The sequence below is a fragment of the Microtus pennsylvanicus genome, chromosome 18, assembly GCF_037038515.1.
Source record: "Microtus pennsylvanicus isolate mMicPen1 chromosome 18, mMicPen1.hap1, whole genome shotgun sequence".
Classification (NCBI taxonomy): Eukaryota; Metazoa; Chordata; class Mammalia; order Rodentia; family Cricetidae; genus Microtus; species Microtus pennsylvanicus.
In genome coordinates this window covers 14651106-14669500 of record NC_134596.1, presented here as the reverse complement: position 1 = coordinate 14669500, position 18395 = coordinate 14651106, and the positions used below count along the sequence as shown (strand labels likewise).

Here is an 18395-nt window from a genome sequence, read left to right as displayed (position 1 = left end):
TGACTTGTGGCCTAAACAGGGAAAGGGCAACCTCTGCCCTGTAGCTGCTGACCTCTGTAAGGAGCGAGGACTTCTCCCTCTTCATCAGATGTGCACAGGATGTCCACACCCGGCCGAGATCGGTAATTGACCACGGAGAGCTCTTTGCCAGAGCTTATCTGGGGTTTCGCCAGCCACTCTGGAGCCTGGTCCGAGCGGCAGAGCCACCTCTGATGTTCCTGGAGCCCGTGTTTGTTGAATTGTACTGGTGTACTCTGATGACCACTCAGGCCCATTTTGGGGTCTTGGTCTTGAAGGTGGGTAACTCTCCTTTTGTGTTTAGGATCTTGTCTCCTGCCTTGGGGGTCCTGTTCTCAGTGGTGTGTGCAGGCGTCTGGCTGCTGACTTCCGACACTGCCGAGGAGGCCTCCCTGACTTGGTGGTGTGGAATTCTCAGAGCCATCACTACAAGGTCAGTAGAGAAGACTGTGTGTGATTTTATCAGTGACGGTGTCAGAGTCCATGTGCTAGGCATTTTCTTCATGGCTGTTGGAAGGATTGAATTCCATTCCTGGATAGTCACTAGGCTGGAGGTGGGGCTTCTCAGAGACTCCTAAGGACCTGGGGTGCAATGAGGCAGGCAGTCCCATGCCGCCCCACCGTGGGGTGATAGTCCACTAGTACCTACATCCTGTTTCTGGAACAAGTCACCAGCTGCAGGGCGCTGAGAGGCAGGGCTTCACAGTGTGTGGACCCAGGACCTCAGGAGTCCATAACGAGCCACATTCCCTGGGCCTGTTCCTGCCTGTTGTCATCGCTGGTTGGTTTTGTCTTGTCCACGCCACACACTGCACTGCCTCTCCTGTACTTGCCCCTTCTTCCCCTTCTTCTCTTCCTCTTTATCTCCCCCTTTTCCTGTGATTTGTCTTTTTACTTCCTTAGTATCTTTTGATGATCAGAAATTTTAAATTCGGATCAAATTGAGGTGTTCTTTAATGGACTATATTGGTATCAGCTATCAGAATTACTTCCATGACCTGAAGCCATAGAGAGGTTCTCTCGTGTTCTGCGCTGGAGGCTCTGTTTACATTTTATTTTTATTGTGTGATTCCTGTAGATACTTTTCCGTCTGCTGTGGGGTTGAAATAAATTCTGCTGGGGCGTAGCTGACTGTTGAGCTCCACCTGTGCTGTCTCTGATGAGAATATTTTTGTTTATTATGTATAGAACTCCAAGCCTATCGAGTAAAGGACTGAATTTAATTCTTTAGTCTGGGCTTCTGTTTCTCCCTTAGTTTGTGTCTTTGAAAGGTTACCTGACCTCCTGGCTCCTTTAGAACAGAAATGTTTGCCCATTCCCACTTCTGCCAACTGTATAGGTTTAGGCACACAGTCTCCATGAGCACCAACAAATTACCCACGCTGGCTTTTTTTCTGGTATCAGCAGAATCTAGCACCATTATCTTGAAAGAATGGCCTTCGCCTTGCCCAAGTCCACTTCTTACTCTCATTTATATGAGCTTCTGGGTCAGAGGTGAGCCGCCTCTGGCTGGCCAGCCTGACTTAGGAGAAGGGGCTTGCTTCCAGGAGTCCTCTGGGAACAGGCAGCCAGTTCCCCGTGGTACCCAGAATAAGATGGTTGTTCTATATCCTGAATCTTCCTGGAGCACGCCGTGCCCATCAGTTGCACTGCTGCCTCCCACCCCTACCCCACTCCAGGCACTAGGATAGTGAGTGCGTACCACCATGCTATCCTTTCTTAGCGAGCTCTGCGGATCAAAATCATATTGTCATGTTTGGACCTCAGCACTCAGGAGGAAGCAGACTGCTCTCTGTGAATTTAAGGCTAGCCTTAAATTTTGAGTTCTAGAGCAGCTAAGCCTATGTAGAGAAACCCTGTTTAAACACCCCCCTCCCCCCCCGGGAAACAGATGCCTGCTGTTCATGCGCGCACACACACATTTCCTGCACGCCACTGGATTGTTTTGATTGCTGTCTCCTAACTTAGCAGTGAACAATAGTGACCCAGCTCCTACCTTCCTGCATCTGATACATAATAAACACTTTAGGGACCAGCGAGATGGCTAAAGGCGCGTGCCGCCAAGCCTGACAATGTGAGTTATGTCCCCAGACCAACTCCTGCAAGTTGTCCTCCGACAACACCTCCTCCCTCAATATTTTAAAAACGTGGAAAAAGGGAACAGTTCGGTCTTACAATAAACACTTGAAGAAGTGCCTGGGAAGATCCTCCTGAGAGGTAGAGCTCCGTGGAATGAGCTTATGCAGACCTGTGAGACCTAGGAAACCGCACATGTGATGAACAGATAGGTGTGTCCTAAGCAAATGCCGTGTGAGGTCCTGGGTTGGGGTGAGATTGGTGTGAATGGAGCCTTTGGGATGATTGGCAGAGACTAGATCCTACTTTTCTACATCACAATTTGAAGCTTTGGTTCAAGTGCAAACCTAACAGATTGAGGGGTTAAAATAGGGACCAGCAACCCAGTGCACTCTTTAAAAACAGTTTCTGTTGCTACTGCCTAAGTTGGCTGATTCTCCAGAACTGTGTAGTTCCCACAGAACAATATCTCCCGGGCTGTCCCGGCTGCGTATCTTTTTGTTGTAAGTACGGACAGTGGTGTAGACCGACCCATCCACAGAGGTGGCAGTTTAAGCGACTGTAGCTCGTTTGGGTCCCTCTCCATTTCAGTAAGATGTTGATAAGTTTGGAAACTTCTCTTCCAGCTGGTGGAGGTTAAAGGCCCCAGTGATCGGCTTTCATGTAAGCAGATGATCTGGCTGGATGAACTACAGAAGCTGGGGGCAGAAGTAGAAGTCTGCCACGTGGTTGCGGTCGGTGCTAAGAGCAAAGGTCTTGGCTGAAGAATGTCGCATTGGGGATATCTGGCCATCCACTGGGACAAGATCTTCAAGAGGATAAAGCTGTTGGCGCTGTTTCCACTTTGATTTTTCTGACACCTGAGATCAGAATGTACAATGAGATCCTTGTATAGTATCTGTATGTCACAAAGCTTGCCATCCGCTGGGAAATACCGGATCCACAGTGGGTGGACTGTAGGAGCTGCAAGCTTCCGTATTACTAGGCTAAAAAAGTCAAGAGAAAAAATGAACATGATGAACCTTTGAGGTTATTTTTTTTTTTAACACAAGTATTATTTCTCCACTGAAATACACTGGAAATGGAGATTCCTGAATGTGGGTTTGTCTCATGATTACCCAAGAAGGGCAGAAACCATAGAAATTCTGATTTCCTTAGGGAAGGAAAAGCAACCAGAAATAAATTCTTTATTTCGAAGGGGAGGAATCCAGAGAATTTCAGTTGTGGCGTCATGGTGCGTGTCAAGCTTCAAGCTTTTGGATTATGTGCGAGAAAAAACGTGTGCCAAGATGTTAGGGAAGACAGTGCTCTTCTCGATTACCCCCACTTTGTCAAAAGTTGGTCTAGAACCTCATTCTGCTCCCACAGTTCACTACAAGGTGGATCACATCATCAAGGCAACAGGCATACCCGATGTGGGTGTCCTTCTGTATGTTGAGAATATGTGTTGCTTTTATTGGTTGATGAATAAAGCTCTTTTGGCCTATGGCAGGGCAGAACATAGCTAGGCGGGAAAGCCAAACTGAATACAGGGAGAAAGAAGGGGGACGCCAGCAGCCACTAGAGGAATAAGATGCCAGGTCATTATCAGTAACCCGCGGGGCACGTGGCGATACACGGATTATTAGAAATGGGTTGGTTTATATGTAAGAGCTAGCCAGTATGTCCTTACGAATATTTTAGTCATGGTTTCTCTTGCTGTGAAGAGACACCATGAGCATGACAACTCAAAGGAAAACCCTTTCAGAGGTTTAGTCCACTATCATCACTGTGGGACTTGGTGGCATGCAGGCAGACATGGTGCTGGAGGAGATGACAGTGCTCCATCTTGGTCTACTGGGAGTGAAAGGACTCTGAGTTTCAAGCTGGGCATAGCTAGAACATAGAAGATCTCAAAGGCCACTTCCATAGTGACACATTTCCTCCAACAAGGCCACCCTCCTAATAGTGCCACTCCTTATGGGCCAAGCACGTAAGTCTATGGGGCCGTACTTATTTGAACCATCACAATGAGTCTCTGAATTTCCTGAGTATCTACTGTTAAGTCCCTCTTTTCGTTTCTGATTTTGTTAATTTGGATATGCTTTCTCGGCCTTCTAGTTTGAGCAAATGTTTGCCTATCTTTTTTGCAAAGAACCCAGTTTCACTGATTATTTGTATTGTTCTCTGTTTCTATTTGTCATTTGCAGCCCTCAGTTTGATGAGTTCATGCCATTTACTCCTCATGGCTGTCTGCTTCTAATTTTGTTCTAGAGCTTTCAGGTGTGCTGATAAATTACTTGTATGAGATCTCTCCGGTTTTTTTGTGTAGGCACTTAGTGCTATGAACTTGCCTCTTAGAACTGACTTCATTTTGTCCCCTAAGTTTGGGTATTTTGTGTATTCATTTTCATTTCATTCTAGAAAGCCTTTCTTAATTTCTGTCTTGGCCCATTTTTCATTCAGTAGTGAGGTGTTTACTTTCCATCAGTTTGTAAGCTTTTTTTTTTTTTTTAAAAAAAAGATTCATTATGTATTTAGGGTACTGTCTGCATGAATGCCTGCAGGCCAGAAGAGGGCACCAGATCTCACGATAAATGGTTGTGAGCCACCGTGTGGTTGCTGGGAATTGAACACAGGCCCTCACTGAGCCGTCTCTCCAGCCCGAGTTTGTAAACTTTTTGTTATTGATAACCAGCTTAAATGTGTGGTGGTCAGATAGAATGCAGGGTGTTATTTCTATTTTATTTGTTGACACTTGCTTTATGGTCAAGTATATGGTCAATTTTGGGGAAAGTTCTATGAGTGCTGAGAAGGTATATTCTGTTTTGGGTGAAATGTTTTGTAAATATGTCAGGTCCATTTGGTTTTTAACATCTCCTACCTCCACCATTTCTCCATCAGTTTTTGTCTGGATGACCTGTTTACTGGCAAGAATGAATTCTGCTATCAATGTGTGAGGATCAATATGTGATTTAAGCTATACTATTGTTTCTTTTATGAACTTGGGTGCTGTTGTGTTTGGCACATAGATGTTAAGGATTGCAATATCCTCTCGGTAGGTATTTCCTCTGATGACTATGAAGTGTCTTTCCCTATTTCTTCTGATTAGTTTTAAACTCTATTTTGTCAGATAGTAAAATGGCTATGCGAGTTTGCTTCTTAGGTCTGTGTGCTTGGAATATCTTTTTCCATCTTTTTACCCTGGGATGATATCTGTCCTTGATAGTAAGATGTATCTTTCTTTCTTTCTTTCTTTCTTTCTTTCTTTCTTTCTTTCTTTCTTTCTTTCTTTCTTTCTTAAAGATTTCTGCCTCCTCCCCGCCACCGCCTCCCATTTCCCTCCTCCTCCCCCAATCAAGTCCCAGTAAGATGTTTCTTGAATGCAACAGAAAGATGGATCCTGTTTCCACTACCATCATCAGTCTTTTTATTGATGTTGAGAGATATCAATGAGCAATGTTTGCTGATTCCTGTTATTTTGTTGGTGTTGTGTGATGTGTGTGTGTATGTGTGTTTCACCTCTTTTGATTTTATGGCATGGGATTATTTATTCCTTGTATTTTCCTGTGTGTAGTTAAACTCTTTACATTGGATTTTTTCCTTGTAGGACTTTGTAGGACTGAATTTGTAGATAAATTATTTCTTAAATTTGGTTTTATCATGGAATGTCTTATTTTCTCCATCTATTGTGACTGAAAGTTTTGCTGGGTATAATAGTCTGGGTTGTCATCTGTGGTCTATTAAGAGTTTGTAGAATATCTGTTTGTGATCTCCTGGCTTCTAGAATCAGGTGTTATTCTAATAGGTGTGACGTTACATTTTACTTGATCTTTTTCCCTTTTGTCTTTTAATATTCTTTTTTTGTTCTCTACATTTAGTGTTTTGATTACTATGTGCCAAAGAGAATTTTCTAGTCCAGTCCATTTGGTGTTCTGTATTCTTCTTGTACCGATAGTCATCTCCTTCGTTAGGCTGGGAAAACTTTCTTATGATTTTGTCAAAAATATTTTCTGTGTCTTTGACCTCTATTCCTAGATTTGAAATCTATTCATAGTTTTGGTCTTTTCAGTGTCCCAGATTTCCTGGGTGTTTTGTACCAGGATGTTTTTCAGACTTAACACTTTCTTTGACCAAGGTATCCATTTCTTTTATGATGGTTTCAATGCTTTAGACTCTCTCTTCCATCCCTTGTCTTCTGTTGGTGAGGTTTTTCTTAGGTTCCTGTTTGAGTTCTTGAATTTTTCATTTCCAGATTTCCCTCAGTTTGGGTTTTCTTTATTAATTCTATTTCCATGTTTATGTATTGAGTGGTTTTTGTTTATTTCCTTACATTGTTTGTGTTTTCATAGATTTCTTTAAGGGACTTATTCCTCTTTAAGAACCTCTATCATATTCATAAAGCCTGTTTTAAGGCCTTTATCTTGTTTTTCAGCTATGTTAAAATTCTCAGGTAGGGTTTCTGGGCTCTAGAGAAGACATACATACTGTCCTGGCTGTTGTTGTGTTTTTACGCTGGTATCTAGGCAGCTGAATTTGCGATGACTGTAAATCTAGGTGTCGATATCTGGTCTTGTCTTTGTTGAGGGGTGTTTTGTCCCTTGGTTTCTGTTACCCTCTGTGGTTCTCAGGATAGTGTGGTGACTATGTGCTTCCTGGTAGGGACTTCTGTGATTCTGTTAGATGTGGTCACTGGGAGTTCCAGTTAAAATGTTTCTAGGTATTGGGAGCTGAAATTTAGGAATGGGGATGGGCTGGGGGGGGGGATAGTTAAGGGGTCCACAGGAGGGAAGAAAGGGAAGAAAATTCAGTTTAGTCCCCTGGGAATAGGGACAGAGAGTGAGGAAAGACCATAACAGGTAGTTTCCTACAGAGCTGGGGACGAGACTGGGGGATTGGATTTGGAGGAGAGGATGGAGAGTGAAGATCTGAAGCTCGCTTACCTGCTTCGCTGGCCTACGTGCTTCTCCAGCAGGCTTGACAGGTAGGTTCCCAGGGGATGCCTGCTGAATTTGGTGGCTGGGATAACAGGATGATTAGGAAGGTTGGAGATCTGTGTGGTTCGCTGGAGATGGGGACAGAGGAGGGAGATCCACAGTAGGTGGTTAGCTACAGACTTAAGGCTGACACAAGGGGTGCTGGATTTAGAGGACAGACAGGTGAAAATCTGCAGTTAGGCCACCTGGTTCCCTGACCAGAGTAGCCTCTGGGATCCCAGGGAGTGCCTGCTCTTGTTTGGGGCTGAGACAATGGGATGAAGGTTAGAAGAGAAGGTCTAGGTGATCCACTGGAGATGGGGCAGAAAGGAAGAGTAGTCTACAGTGGGTGGTCTATTAGAGCTGGAGGTGACACAGGGATAGATCTGGAGGAGCTGAGGAAGAAGTGAGGATCTGCAGTCAGGCTCCCTGCTTCCCTGGCTGGAATGGCCTTTGGAAAAGTCCTTGTTAATAAAACATGATTATAAAATAAAGCTGTGCCACTAACTTCTTATATCTCTGAAGCACCTGAGGCCATATTAGCAAAGGCAAGACCAATGCCATCGCATTTGAACACCCCCATTGGCTAGATCAGGCTGATTTTATACACTGTCACTATAACAGGGATGCTCACTAGCCCCTGTTTGAAAGAGTCTCAGGTTGGAGAAGGGGCCTAGAAGGAGGTGACTTGACGGTATAGCAGGGTCAGGTCTCAATGTGGGGTCCCAGTCTCCAGGGACTCAGGGAAACACAATTCCCCAGTATTAAAACTGATAGGGTAGTTCATTGCTACTCAGGTGGCCTAACTACAGCCAGTTCTGAACTGATGTGAAAGTTGTTTCTCCAATCCATCTTAGAGGGTATTCAAACCAGATGAAGAAAGGATACACAGTACAGGAGGGAGCCGAAGCCTCCTGTCATCAGTGGCTATGGTCTTATGGACTGTTTCATGCTGGTCACTACTACAAACAGTTTCAGTGGAAATTTTATTTAGCAGTCAGAATTCCCTTTACATCCTTTCTGTTGAGCAGGATCCAGCCAACCTGCTCGTCCCTCTTCAGCTCACCAGTTGTATTTAGGCACAAAGGTTTTAGTTTTGTCGCAATACCAAGGTTTGTACTTGAGGTTACTGCTACAGCAAGAAGATCTTGTTGAAAGATGTGTTGAGCAGTTTTCATCTTTGTCTGTCAGTACAAATTAATGTCCTGTCCTTAAATAGAGTTAGGCATTTTTGGTTTTAGAATTGCTTCCCATCGTAAAACAACAGTAAGACACCCCACCTTTAGGATTCGCACTAGAACGTCCAGTGTCGGCTTTGCGTGGACGCCACCAGCACAGGCTCTGCCCACAGGGCCTGGGAGACAGTGGCCTCGAGCTCTTTGGTATGCTGCATGCAGCCATGCTTACCTCTTCTGCCACCACAGGGTCACTTCGGCTAACAGAGGTGCCGAGCAGCTGTACCATGGGCCACACTAGGGCTTTGGAGCTGTTTTACAAATAGTATGCACAATAATCATGATATAACAACCACCTAGTGGAAATATTAAAACATTTACAATTGATTACCATACAAAAATAGGCAATTTCCATCATAAAAGTAGTGTTAATAGTACCTGACCTTTTTGTAAGTTAACAAAAACAAAGTTCTTAAAAGAGTTGAAGTAAATGTAAGGGATATAAATTACAAAGATATAAGTTCCCATTACCAAAATAAATTTAGAACAATTTCTAGAAGTAGCTTAATGAAAATGTGGGAATTACTATCAGGCTCCAGTGGTCTTAGGGCCTGGGGCTGCTAAGCAGCCAGAGACGGGAGCATCCTCACTGCTGATAATGCTATTTGTATAAGTTCACAAGAGCCCTTATTCTATAGGCAGCAGATGGGTGGAAACATTAGGTTAGCCACGAGATTGGAACTTCTTAAGATTCTTTCAAGGACAACTGCTCTGTTAAATGCAGAGCCATCATTAAACAGTTTGCAAAGGTAAAAGCAGAAATAGCTATGCAGCACCACATACAGATACAACTACTTGAGAAATTCTGTTATAGAAAAAGAAACCAACTAAATCAGCACTTTACTATAAAGTATTTTGAAACCCAAGGTGGTGATTTAAGACACTGCCATTGTCCATTAGGAAATATCCACCTTGAAACGGGGAGGAGGCTCTCCACACATCAACAATTGGGAGCTTCTGAATTTGGCCTCATAAAGCCGGCCAGGTTCTTAGCACAGCTTGGAACGCGAGTTTCAGATGAGCTTCTCAGCCTCTTGGCACTGACCCCCAAAGTCAGAATGGGAGCCACAAAGTGTATTAAAATGGCAATAATTGGGGAAGCCCTCTGCTCTAGTCTGTGCACCTGTTCATCTCATGACCTCCACTAGCTACTTCTAAGGAGGAGTGCGGACCTATGTCAGCATGCCAGCTGACGTGATCATGGGGGGGCAGAGCACTCCCAGTAGCCCATGGTCAGGGTGAGGCATGCTCCTGTCCACAGCTGGAGTTGTGCCTCTGCTGCCTAAAGAGTCTCTAGGGGTTCCACCCCATAGATTGCAGGGTCACTTCCTGAGGGACAAAATGTCGCTCTGGAGACTACTGGCTATTAGTGAGGCCTGTTGGCAAGAAGCTATTCCCAGTATGTAATATGTAGTGGGGTCTAAATGCCCTAAGTTTAAAACGTGGAGTTATGGTTCCCCCTGTTATTCTGGCATCTTAGTTACTCTCACCTTAAGGTCCAAGGCACTTCTAGGTTTAATTAGCTACAGTGAATGCTTGAAAGTTACAGTGCATTTTCCAAAGTTAGTTGTACGGAATTAAAGCAAACTCAGGGTTCTGGAACACAGTGATCTAAGGTCCTAAATGAGGTCAACTAAAATAATAAAGTCTAACCCCAGAACACAAACCCTCATTAGTTAAGTTCAACCAGAGAAAAACATATGGATGCCAACTGAGGCCTACAGGGAATTTTATCAGATGATCTGAAATGCATTAAGTGCTAATTTATGAACTTCCTACCCACCGTCTTTGGGTCATGATCTGACTGTCAGATAACCTTTAATAGGTAGGAAAATAGATGCTGATAAAATTCACACACCAGAGAAACCTCACTACTGTGATCACAGGTCACAATGGGGAATGTGTGCTGCAAATGACCCAAAGGACAGAGGACAAAACCAAAGTCACACTGCCCTTAGAATAACTGAAGGCAGCATGATTAAACAAGTTTTAAATATTAGTGCAAATTTCTTACATATAAAATGACCAGTTTTAAACACCTAGATTAGCAATCTCAGTTCGGAGGGGAAATATACAGCTTCTCGCAATGTGTTCAGAAAATACATTAGTTCAATCTTCATTTGCTAGCGTCTCAGTTGATAGCCATATTTTGGCCCCACTTAAAAATTTGCTTAAGGGTGTTCCTAAAATGCTCCGTCTGCATAGATTTCCCACAGGAGAAAATGGAAAGGAAGAGGAGAGAAACTCTGGTGTCTCCAGGGTGTCGTGTGGACCTGTGGCTCTGAAGTACATCCTGCTCTGCTCCAACTCTGCATAGCAAGCTTCCAGAGGGCCACTCCGCTGCTGCCTCAGCATCCTGCCTAGCATGTCCACCTCATCAGCCAGGAGAGAGAGCTTGTGGAAGGCCATGATGGAGCCCCCGAGATTGATCTGTGCCTCAGGGACCCAGCGGAAGTAGCACAATTTCCACAGTTTAATGTGTGTTCCAGAGAGACGTGGCAGGATAATGCCATGAAGGTTGGCTGGTCTGGAAAACCACTCTTTAAAGTACTGTTCCACTCCACCGTTCCGACTGTCGGTGTGCTGAAGTGGGTCTGGCTTCAGTTTCAGTATTAGTGAGTTTCTCCTCGGAAGCAGCTCCTGGTCACTGATGACTCCATTCTTTAAGCATGACGGCATCCCTCTCAGTGTAGAGCTGTAGCTTTTCTGCACAGGAGACAGATCTTGCCATTACTCTACCGGAGCGCCCACTTTTCAAAAGGACCAGTGGTGCAGGTTTAACCAGGTAGGATTAATAGCGGTCAGGAGGGGTTCAGCCTTGAAGGACACGGTCCTTCTTTCCCTTATGGAGCTTATGCTGTCTTCTCTGGAACTAACTTTTTGGATCGACTCTCCAAGGTTATTATCATGCCAGGAGAAGAGTGGAAGGAAGGCAAGTACCATTTGCTTTAGGGAATGCTCATAAGACTGTAGGGGTAAGGAAAACATCTACACTAGCTGATTTCTAGAAAGAATAGGCAGGCTAGCAAGAAGTCCAGCTCGGAGCTGCCAACTGCCATCTCTTATGCCAACTGGGCTTCAGGGGCCTCACCAAGAAAAAAGTCAAAATATTATCACATTGGTTAAAAAGGAAGGCCTCTCAAAACTTGCAGTAGTTGCCTCCTACAAAGTGCCTGTTTCTAACACTTGTAAAGACACCATGGCTAGCGACAGGGCACTGCAGCAGCATGGGGATGGGGTCTCTACTGCTAGTGCACTGTCTGCAGCAGCGTGGGGATGGGGTCTCTACTGCTAGTGCACTGTCTGCAGCGTGGGGATGGGGTCTCTACTGCTAGTGCACTGTCTGCAGCATGGGATGGGGTCTCTACTGCTAGTGCACTGTCTGCAGCGTGGGGATGGGGTCTCTACTGCTAGTGCACTGTCTGCAGCGTGGGGATGGGGTCTCTACTGCTAGTGCACTGTCTGCAGCGTGGGGATGGGGTCTCTACTGCTAGTGCACTGTCAGCAGCAGCGTGGGGATGGGGTCTCTACTGCTAGTGCACTGTCTGCAGCAGCGTGGGGATGGGGTCTCTACTGCTAGTGCACTGTCTGCAGCGTGGGGATGGGGTCTCTACTGCTAGTGCACTGCAGCGTGGGGATGGGGTCTCTACTGCTAGTGCACTGTCTGCAGCATGGGATGGGGTCTCTACTGCTAGTGCACTGTCTGCAGCAGCATGGGATGGGGTCTCTACTGCTAGTGCACTGTCTGCAGCGTGGGGATGGGGTCTCTACTGCTAGTGCACTGTCTGCAGCAGCGTGGGGATGGGGTCTCTACTGCTAGTGCACTGTCTGCAGCGTGGGGATGGGGTCTCTACTGCTAGTGCACTGCAGCGTGGGGATGGGGTCTCTACTGCTAGTGCACTGTCTGCAGCAGCATGGGGATGGGGTCTCTACTGCTAGTGCACTGTCTGCAGCATGGGATGGGGTCTCTACTGCTAGTGCACTGTCTGCAGCAGCGTGGGGATGGGGTCTCTACTGCTAGTGCACTGTCTGCAGCATGGGATGGGGTCTCTACTGCTAGTGCACTGTCTGCAGCGTGGGGATGGGGTCTCTACTGCTAGTGCACTGTCTGCAGCGTGGGGATGGGGTCTCTACTGCTAGTGCACTGTCTGCAGCAGCATGGGATGGGGTCTCTACTGCTACTGCACTGTCTGCAGCATGGGATGGGGTCTCTACTGCTAGTGCACTGTCTGCAGCATGGGGATGGGGTCTCTACTGCTAGTGCACTGTCTGCAGCATGGGGATGGGGTCTCTACTGCTACTGCACTGTCTGCAGCATGGGATGGGGTCTCTACTGCTAGTGCACTGTCTGCAGCATGGGATGGGGTCTCTACTGCTAGTGCACTGTCTGCAGCGTGGGGATGGGGTCTCTACTGCTAGTGCACTGTCTGCAGCGTGGGGATGGGGTCTCTACTGCTACTGCACTGTCTGCAGCGTGGGGATGGGGTCTCTACTGCTAGTGCACTGTCTGCAGCAGCATGGGGATGGGGTCTCTACTGCTAGTGCACTGTCTGCAGCATGGGATGGGGTCTCTACTGCTAGTGCACTGTCTGCAGCATAGGGATGGGGTCTCTACTGCTAGTGCACTGTCTGCAGCGTGGGGATGGGGTCTCTACTGCTAGTGCGCTGTCTGCAGCATGGGGATGGGGTCTCTACTGCTAGTGCGCTGTCTGCAGCAGCGTGGGGATGGGGTCTCTACTGCTAGTGCGCTGTCTGCAGCAGCGTGGGGATGGGGATGGGGTCTCTACTGCTAGTGCACTGTCTGCAGCGTGGGGATGGGGTCTCTACTGCTAGTGCACTGCAGCGTGGGGATGGGGTCTCTACTGCTAGTGCACTGTCTGCAGCAGCATGGGGATGGGGTCTCTACTGCTAGTGCACTGTCTGCAGCAGCATGGGGATGGGGTCTCTACTGCTAGTGCACTGTCTGCAGCGTGGGGATGGGGTCTCTACTGCTAGTGCACTGTCTGCAGCGTGGGGATGGGGTCTCTACTGCTAGTGCACTGTCTGCAGCAGCGTGGGGATGGGGTCTCTACTGCTAGTGCACTGTCTGCAGCGTGGGGATGGGGTCTCTACTGCTAGTGCACTGTCTGCAGCGTGGGGATGGGGTCTCTACTGCTAGTGCACTGTCTGCAGCAGCGTGGGGATGGGGTCTCTACTGCTAGTGCACTGTCTGCAGCGTGGGGATGGGGTCTCTACTGCTAGTGCACTGTCTGCAGCATGGGATGGGGTCTCTACTGCTAGTGCACTGTCTGCAGCGTGGGGATGGGGTCTCTACTGCTAGTGCACTGTCTGCAGCAGCATGGGGATGGGGTCTCTACTGCTAGTGCACTGTCTGCAGCATGGGATGGGGTCTCTACTGCTAGTGCACTGTCTGCAGCAGCGTGGGGATGGGGTCTCTACTGCTAGTGCACTGTCTGCAGCGTGGGGATGGGGTCTCTACTGCTAGTGCACTGTCTGCAGCGTGGGATGGGGTCTCTACTGCTAGTGCACTGTCTGCAGCATGGGGATGGGGTCTCTACTGCTAGTGCACTGTCTGCAGCGTGGGGATGGGGTCTCTACTGCTACTGCACTGTCTGCAGCAGCGTGGGGATGGGGTCTCTACTGCTAGTGCACTGTCTGCAGCAGCGCGGGGATGGGGTCTCTACTGCTAGTGCACTGTCTGCAGCATGGGGATGGGGTCTCTACTGCTAGTGCACTGTCTGCAGCGTGGGGATGGGGTCTCTACTGCTACTGCACTGTCTGCAGCAGCGTGGGGATGGGGTCTCTACTGCTACTGCACTGTCTGCAGCGTGGGATGGGGTCTCTACTGCTAGTGCACTGTCTGCAGCGTGGGGATGGGGTCTCTACTGCTAGTGCACTGTCTGCAGCAGCGTGGGGATGGGGTCTCTACTGCTAGTGCACTGTCTGCAGCATGGGATGGGGTCTCTACTGCTAGTGCACTGTCTGCAGCATGGGATGGGGTCTCTACTGCTAGTGCACTGTCTGCAGCAGCGTGGGGATGGGGTCTCTACTGCTAGTGCACTGTCTGCAGCATGGGATGGGGTCTCTACTGCTAGTGCACTGTCTGCAGCAGCATGGGATGGGGTCTCTACTGCTAGTGCACTGTCTGCAGCAGCGTGGGGATGGGGTCTCTACTGCTAGTGCACTGTCTGCAGCATGGGATGGGGTCTCTACTGCTAGTGCACTGTCTGCAGCAGCGTGGGGATGGGGTCTCTACTGCTACTGCACTGTCTGCAGCGTGGGGATGGGGTCTCTACTGCTAGTGCACTGTCTGCAGCAGCGTGGGGATGGGGTCTCTACTGCTAGTGCACTGTCTGCAGCATGGGATGGGGTCTCTACTGCTAGTGCACTGTCTGCAGCATGGGATGGGGTCTCTACTGCTAGTGCACTGTCTGCAGCGTGGGGATGGGGTCTCTACTGCTAGTGCACTGTCTGCAGCGTGGGGATGGGGTCTCTACTGCTAGTGCACTGTCTGCAGCATGGGGATGGGGTCTCTACTGCTAGTGCACTGTCTGCAGCATGGGATGGGGTCTCTACTGCTAGTGCACTGTCTGCAGCGTGGGGATGGGGTCTCTACTGCTAGTGCACTGTCTGCAGCGTGGGGATGGGGTCTCTACTGCTAGTGCACTGTCTGCAGCATGGGGATGGGGTCTCTACTGCTAGTGCACTGTCTGCAGCATGGGATGGGGTCTCTACTGCTAGTGCACTGTCTGCAGCGTGGGGATGGGGTCTCTACTGCTAGTGCACTGTCTGCAGCGTGGGGATGGGGTCTCTACTGCTAGTGCACTGTCAGCAGCAGCGTGGGGATGGGGTCTCTACTGCTAGTGCACTGTCTGCAGCAGCGTGGGGATGGGGTCTCTACTGCTAGTGCACTGTCTGCATATGGGGATGGGGTCTCTACTGCTAGTGCACTGTCTGCAGCAGCATGGGATGGGGTCTCTACTGCTAGTGCACTGTCTGCAGCAGCATGGGATGGGGTCTCTACTGCTAGTGCACTGTCTGCAGCAGCATGGGATGGGGTCTCTACTGCTAGTGCACTGTCTGCAGCGTGGGGATGGAGTCTCTACTGCTAGTGCACTGTCTGCAGCAGCGTGGGGATGGGGTCTCTACTGCTAGTGCACTGTCTGCAGCAGCATGGGGATGGAGTCTCTACTGCTAGTGCGCTGCTGTCTGCAGCAGCATGGGATGGGGTCTCTACTGCTAGTGCACTGTCTGCAGCATAGGGATGGGGTCTCTACTGCTAGTGCACTGTCTGCAGCAGCGTGGGGATGGAGTCTCTACTGCTAGTGCACTGTCAGCAGCAGCATGGGGATGGAGTCTCTACTGCTAGTGCGCTGCTGTCTGCAGCAGCATGGGATGGGGTCTCTACTGCTAGTGCACTGTCTGCAGCAGCGTGGGGATGGGGTCTCTACTGCTAGTGCGCTGCTGTCTGCAGCTTACCTTTGTCCGCTTAAAAGACTTCCTGGAGCCATTCTGTACACAAGGAGTGCTCTTGCCAATGTAGAAGGGGTTGTGGAAAAGGGTCCGATCCTTTGCTGTGAACTGAAGAGCCCAGTCCCAAACCGAGGGGAATTTCAAGCCCTTCTCATCACCCAGCTGAATATTTTTGCTGATAGCAAACTCCTATAAAGGAAAGCACACTGTGAGAAGACACACACCCCACTCTTTCTCATGCCTGCACCACCAGGGAAGCACACTGTAAGAAGACACACACACCCACTCTTTCCCATGCCTGCACCACCAGGGAAGCACACGTGTGAGAAGACACACACCCCACTCTTTCTCATGCCTGCACCACCAGGGAAGCACACTGTGAGAAGACACCCCCACTCTTTCCCATGCCTGCACCACCAGGGAAGCACACGTGTGAGAAGCCACACACCCCCACTCTTTCCCATGCCTGCACCACCAGGGAAGCACACGTGTGAGAAGACACCCCCCCCCCACTCTTTCCCATGCCTGCACCACCAGGGACGTTTGTCGCTAGAGCACTCAGGCTCATGGGAGCAGGAAGTCTACCCTGAAAAGGAGGATCGACATGGGTGAGAGATGCACATTGCCTGTACAGCATGTTCCCAGCCTTGCGACCAAGGAGACTTTGTACTCCAGGCAATGAAGGTGCTAACTAAAAATAAAACAAAGCATTTCACTAGAATGGAACTGCAAACCTTGGACCACTGTTGACATCCCTAGGTTTACAAACATGGTGACCTAGGTTCACAGAACCCAAACAACTGTGTGGCAGCATGTCCTGAAGCACAAAACCTAGGGGCCCTTCCCCAACTCCCATGGGCTTTCCTAGCCAGCCAGCAGGGAGTTTCCTGCAGCTAGGCTCCCCCAAAATCCAAACCCATCCACTGGACCCCACAAGCTACTAACCACACCCCACCTAAGAGCTGAGAGCTGGCTATAATACTGAGGAGACCAAGAGCCTGCTATAACACTGAGGGGATTAGGAGAGAGCACCAAGAGAGCAGGTGTATAGAGACCTCAGAGGCCTTCTGAGACAGACACTGACAGTACAGAGCAGACCAAGAAAAACTCCCAAATACTCAGACAGCCACAGCAAGAATTGGAGCAAGACACAAAGAAACTGCTGGCCTCATTTAGAGGAAGAGATAGGTAGACGCCAATACAAGAATTCCTCCAACAACCTAAAAAGCAAGATGGTAACCAGAACCCAGCAGTCACACATCAGGAAGACTTGATAAACCTAAACCAGAAGAAGTAGAAGAAAACAACTTTAAACGTAACTTTATGAAAATGATGGAGACCTTTAAAGAGGAAGTGAAAAACTCCATTAAAGAAATGGAAGAGAGCCCTTCAATGGAAGAATGGATGAAGAAAGTATGGAATATATACATATTAGAGTATTACTCAGCAGTAAAAAACAAGAACTTCTTGAATTTTGCATACAAATGGATGGAAATAGAAAACACTATCCTGAGTGAGGTAAGCCAGACCCAAAAAGAGGAACATGGGATATACTCACTCATATTTGGTTTCTAGCCATAAATAAAGGACACTGAGCTTATAATTCACGTTCCTAGAGAAGCTAAATAAGAAGGTGAATCCAAAACTCAAGAGACATGGAGAATTCCTATGGCAAGTCGACTAGCCGGAAAAGCAGAACTGGCAGCTCCAGGTCTGAAAAAGACTTGCCTCAAGAAAACAGGGCGGAAAGTGACTGCGGCAGACACCAGATGTTAACTTCAGGCCTTCAAATTCACAGGCACCTGCACGCACATGTGAGGGCGTGCATACATACTAGACACAAAATGTACTCACCCATATGCACAAACAGTAGCCGCAGCCAGCATGGCACTTACCGTGCTTTGCTTCACCCGCTGATGAGGAGAGTTGAACAGGAAGGTGCCGAAGAGTGAGATGTGGGTACTGTCACACAGCACTGCTAGGTATGTCTCAGAGAATTCGAAGGCAGCTGGATATTGCTCTAGCAGCTGCCACGTGGTGTCCAAGAAGAGCAAGAATAAAGGAGACTGGCAAATACAGACAGAGAAAGGGATTATTTAGTGCTGTCCTCTGGTTGTCACATGTACTCCCTGACTGATTATTGGTACGAAAGAAGCTAACAAGAAAACATCTAAGCCTCAAACACTTGACTGAGCTGAGCTAAGGCCATGCATATAGATTAAACCTATCTATGTCAAGACACACATTTAATTAAAAAAAAATGGTGCTGGGCGGTGGTGGCATGTGCCTTTAATCCCAGCACTTTGGAGGTAGAGTTTGAAGTCAGCCTGATCTACAAAGGGAGTTTCAGGACAGCTAGGGCTACACGGAGAACCCCTGTCTCAAAAAACGTAACAAAACAAAAAAGTAACTCTTCTTTGCTTAGCAAATATGGTAAGAGCAGACAAATGAGTGTGCCGCCTTGTACCAATGTGGAGGAGCAGGCCGTGTGTTTAAACAGCCGGCAAGTGGTTCTACAGAGCAACACAAACTGGTCAGCCAATGACCATGTTCTCATCCAGGAAATTCCCCAAGTTTCCTGAAGCTGTTGGCATCAGCCCTAGGCCACATGGAGGACTCCTGGGAGGCACTGCCACTA

The 18395-nt window shown here is 48.2% G+C and overlaps 2 protein-coding genes across 5 annotated transcripts in view; one reads left to right on the top strand and one right to left on the bottom strand.

The window, feature by feature from the left end:
• Fan1 (FANCD2 and FANCI associated nuclease 1) overlaps positions 1 to 3291 on the top strand; it is a 28313-nt gene extending 25022 nt beyond the window's left edge. Inside the window, exons 13-14 of the mRNA XM_075952523.1 lie at positions 323 to 451; positions 2721 to 3291. Coding sequence (XP_075808638.1) covers positions 323 to 451; positions 2721 to 2858 — 267 coding nt within the window. The 3' untranslated portion in view covers positions 2859 to 3291. The remainder of the gene's footprint in view (positions 1 to 322; positions 452 to 2720) is intronic.
• A 4725-nt stretch (positions 3292 to 8016) lies between these two features.
• Positions 8017 to 18395, bottom strand: part of Mtmr10 (myotubularin related protein 10) — a 55494-nt gene continuing 45115 nt past the window's right edge. For all 4 annotated transcript variants that reach the window (XM_075952308.1, XM_075952309.1, XM_075952310.1 and 1 more), the window contains 3 exons: positions 17653 to 17823; positions 15764 to 15946; positions 8017 to 10990 (listed from right to left, as the gene is read on the bottom strand). In XM_075952308.1, the coding sequence (XP_075808423.1) occupies positions 10394 to 10990; positions 15764 to 15946; positions 17653 to 17823 (951 nt within the window). In that variant the 3' untranslated portion in view covers positions 8017 to 10393. The remainder of the gene's footprint in view (positions 10991 to 15763; positions 15947 to 17652; positions 17824 to 18395) is intronic.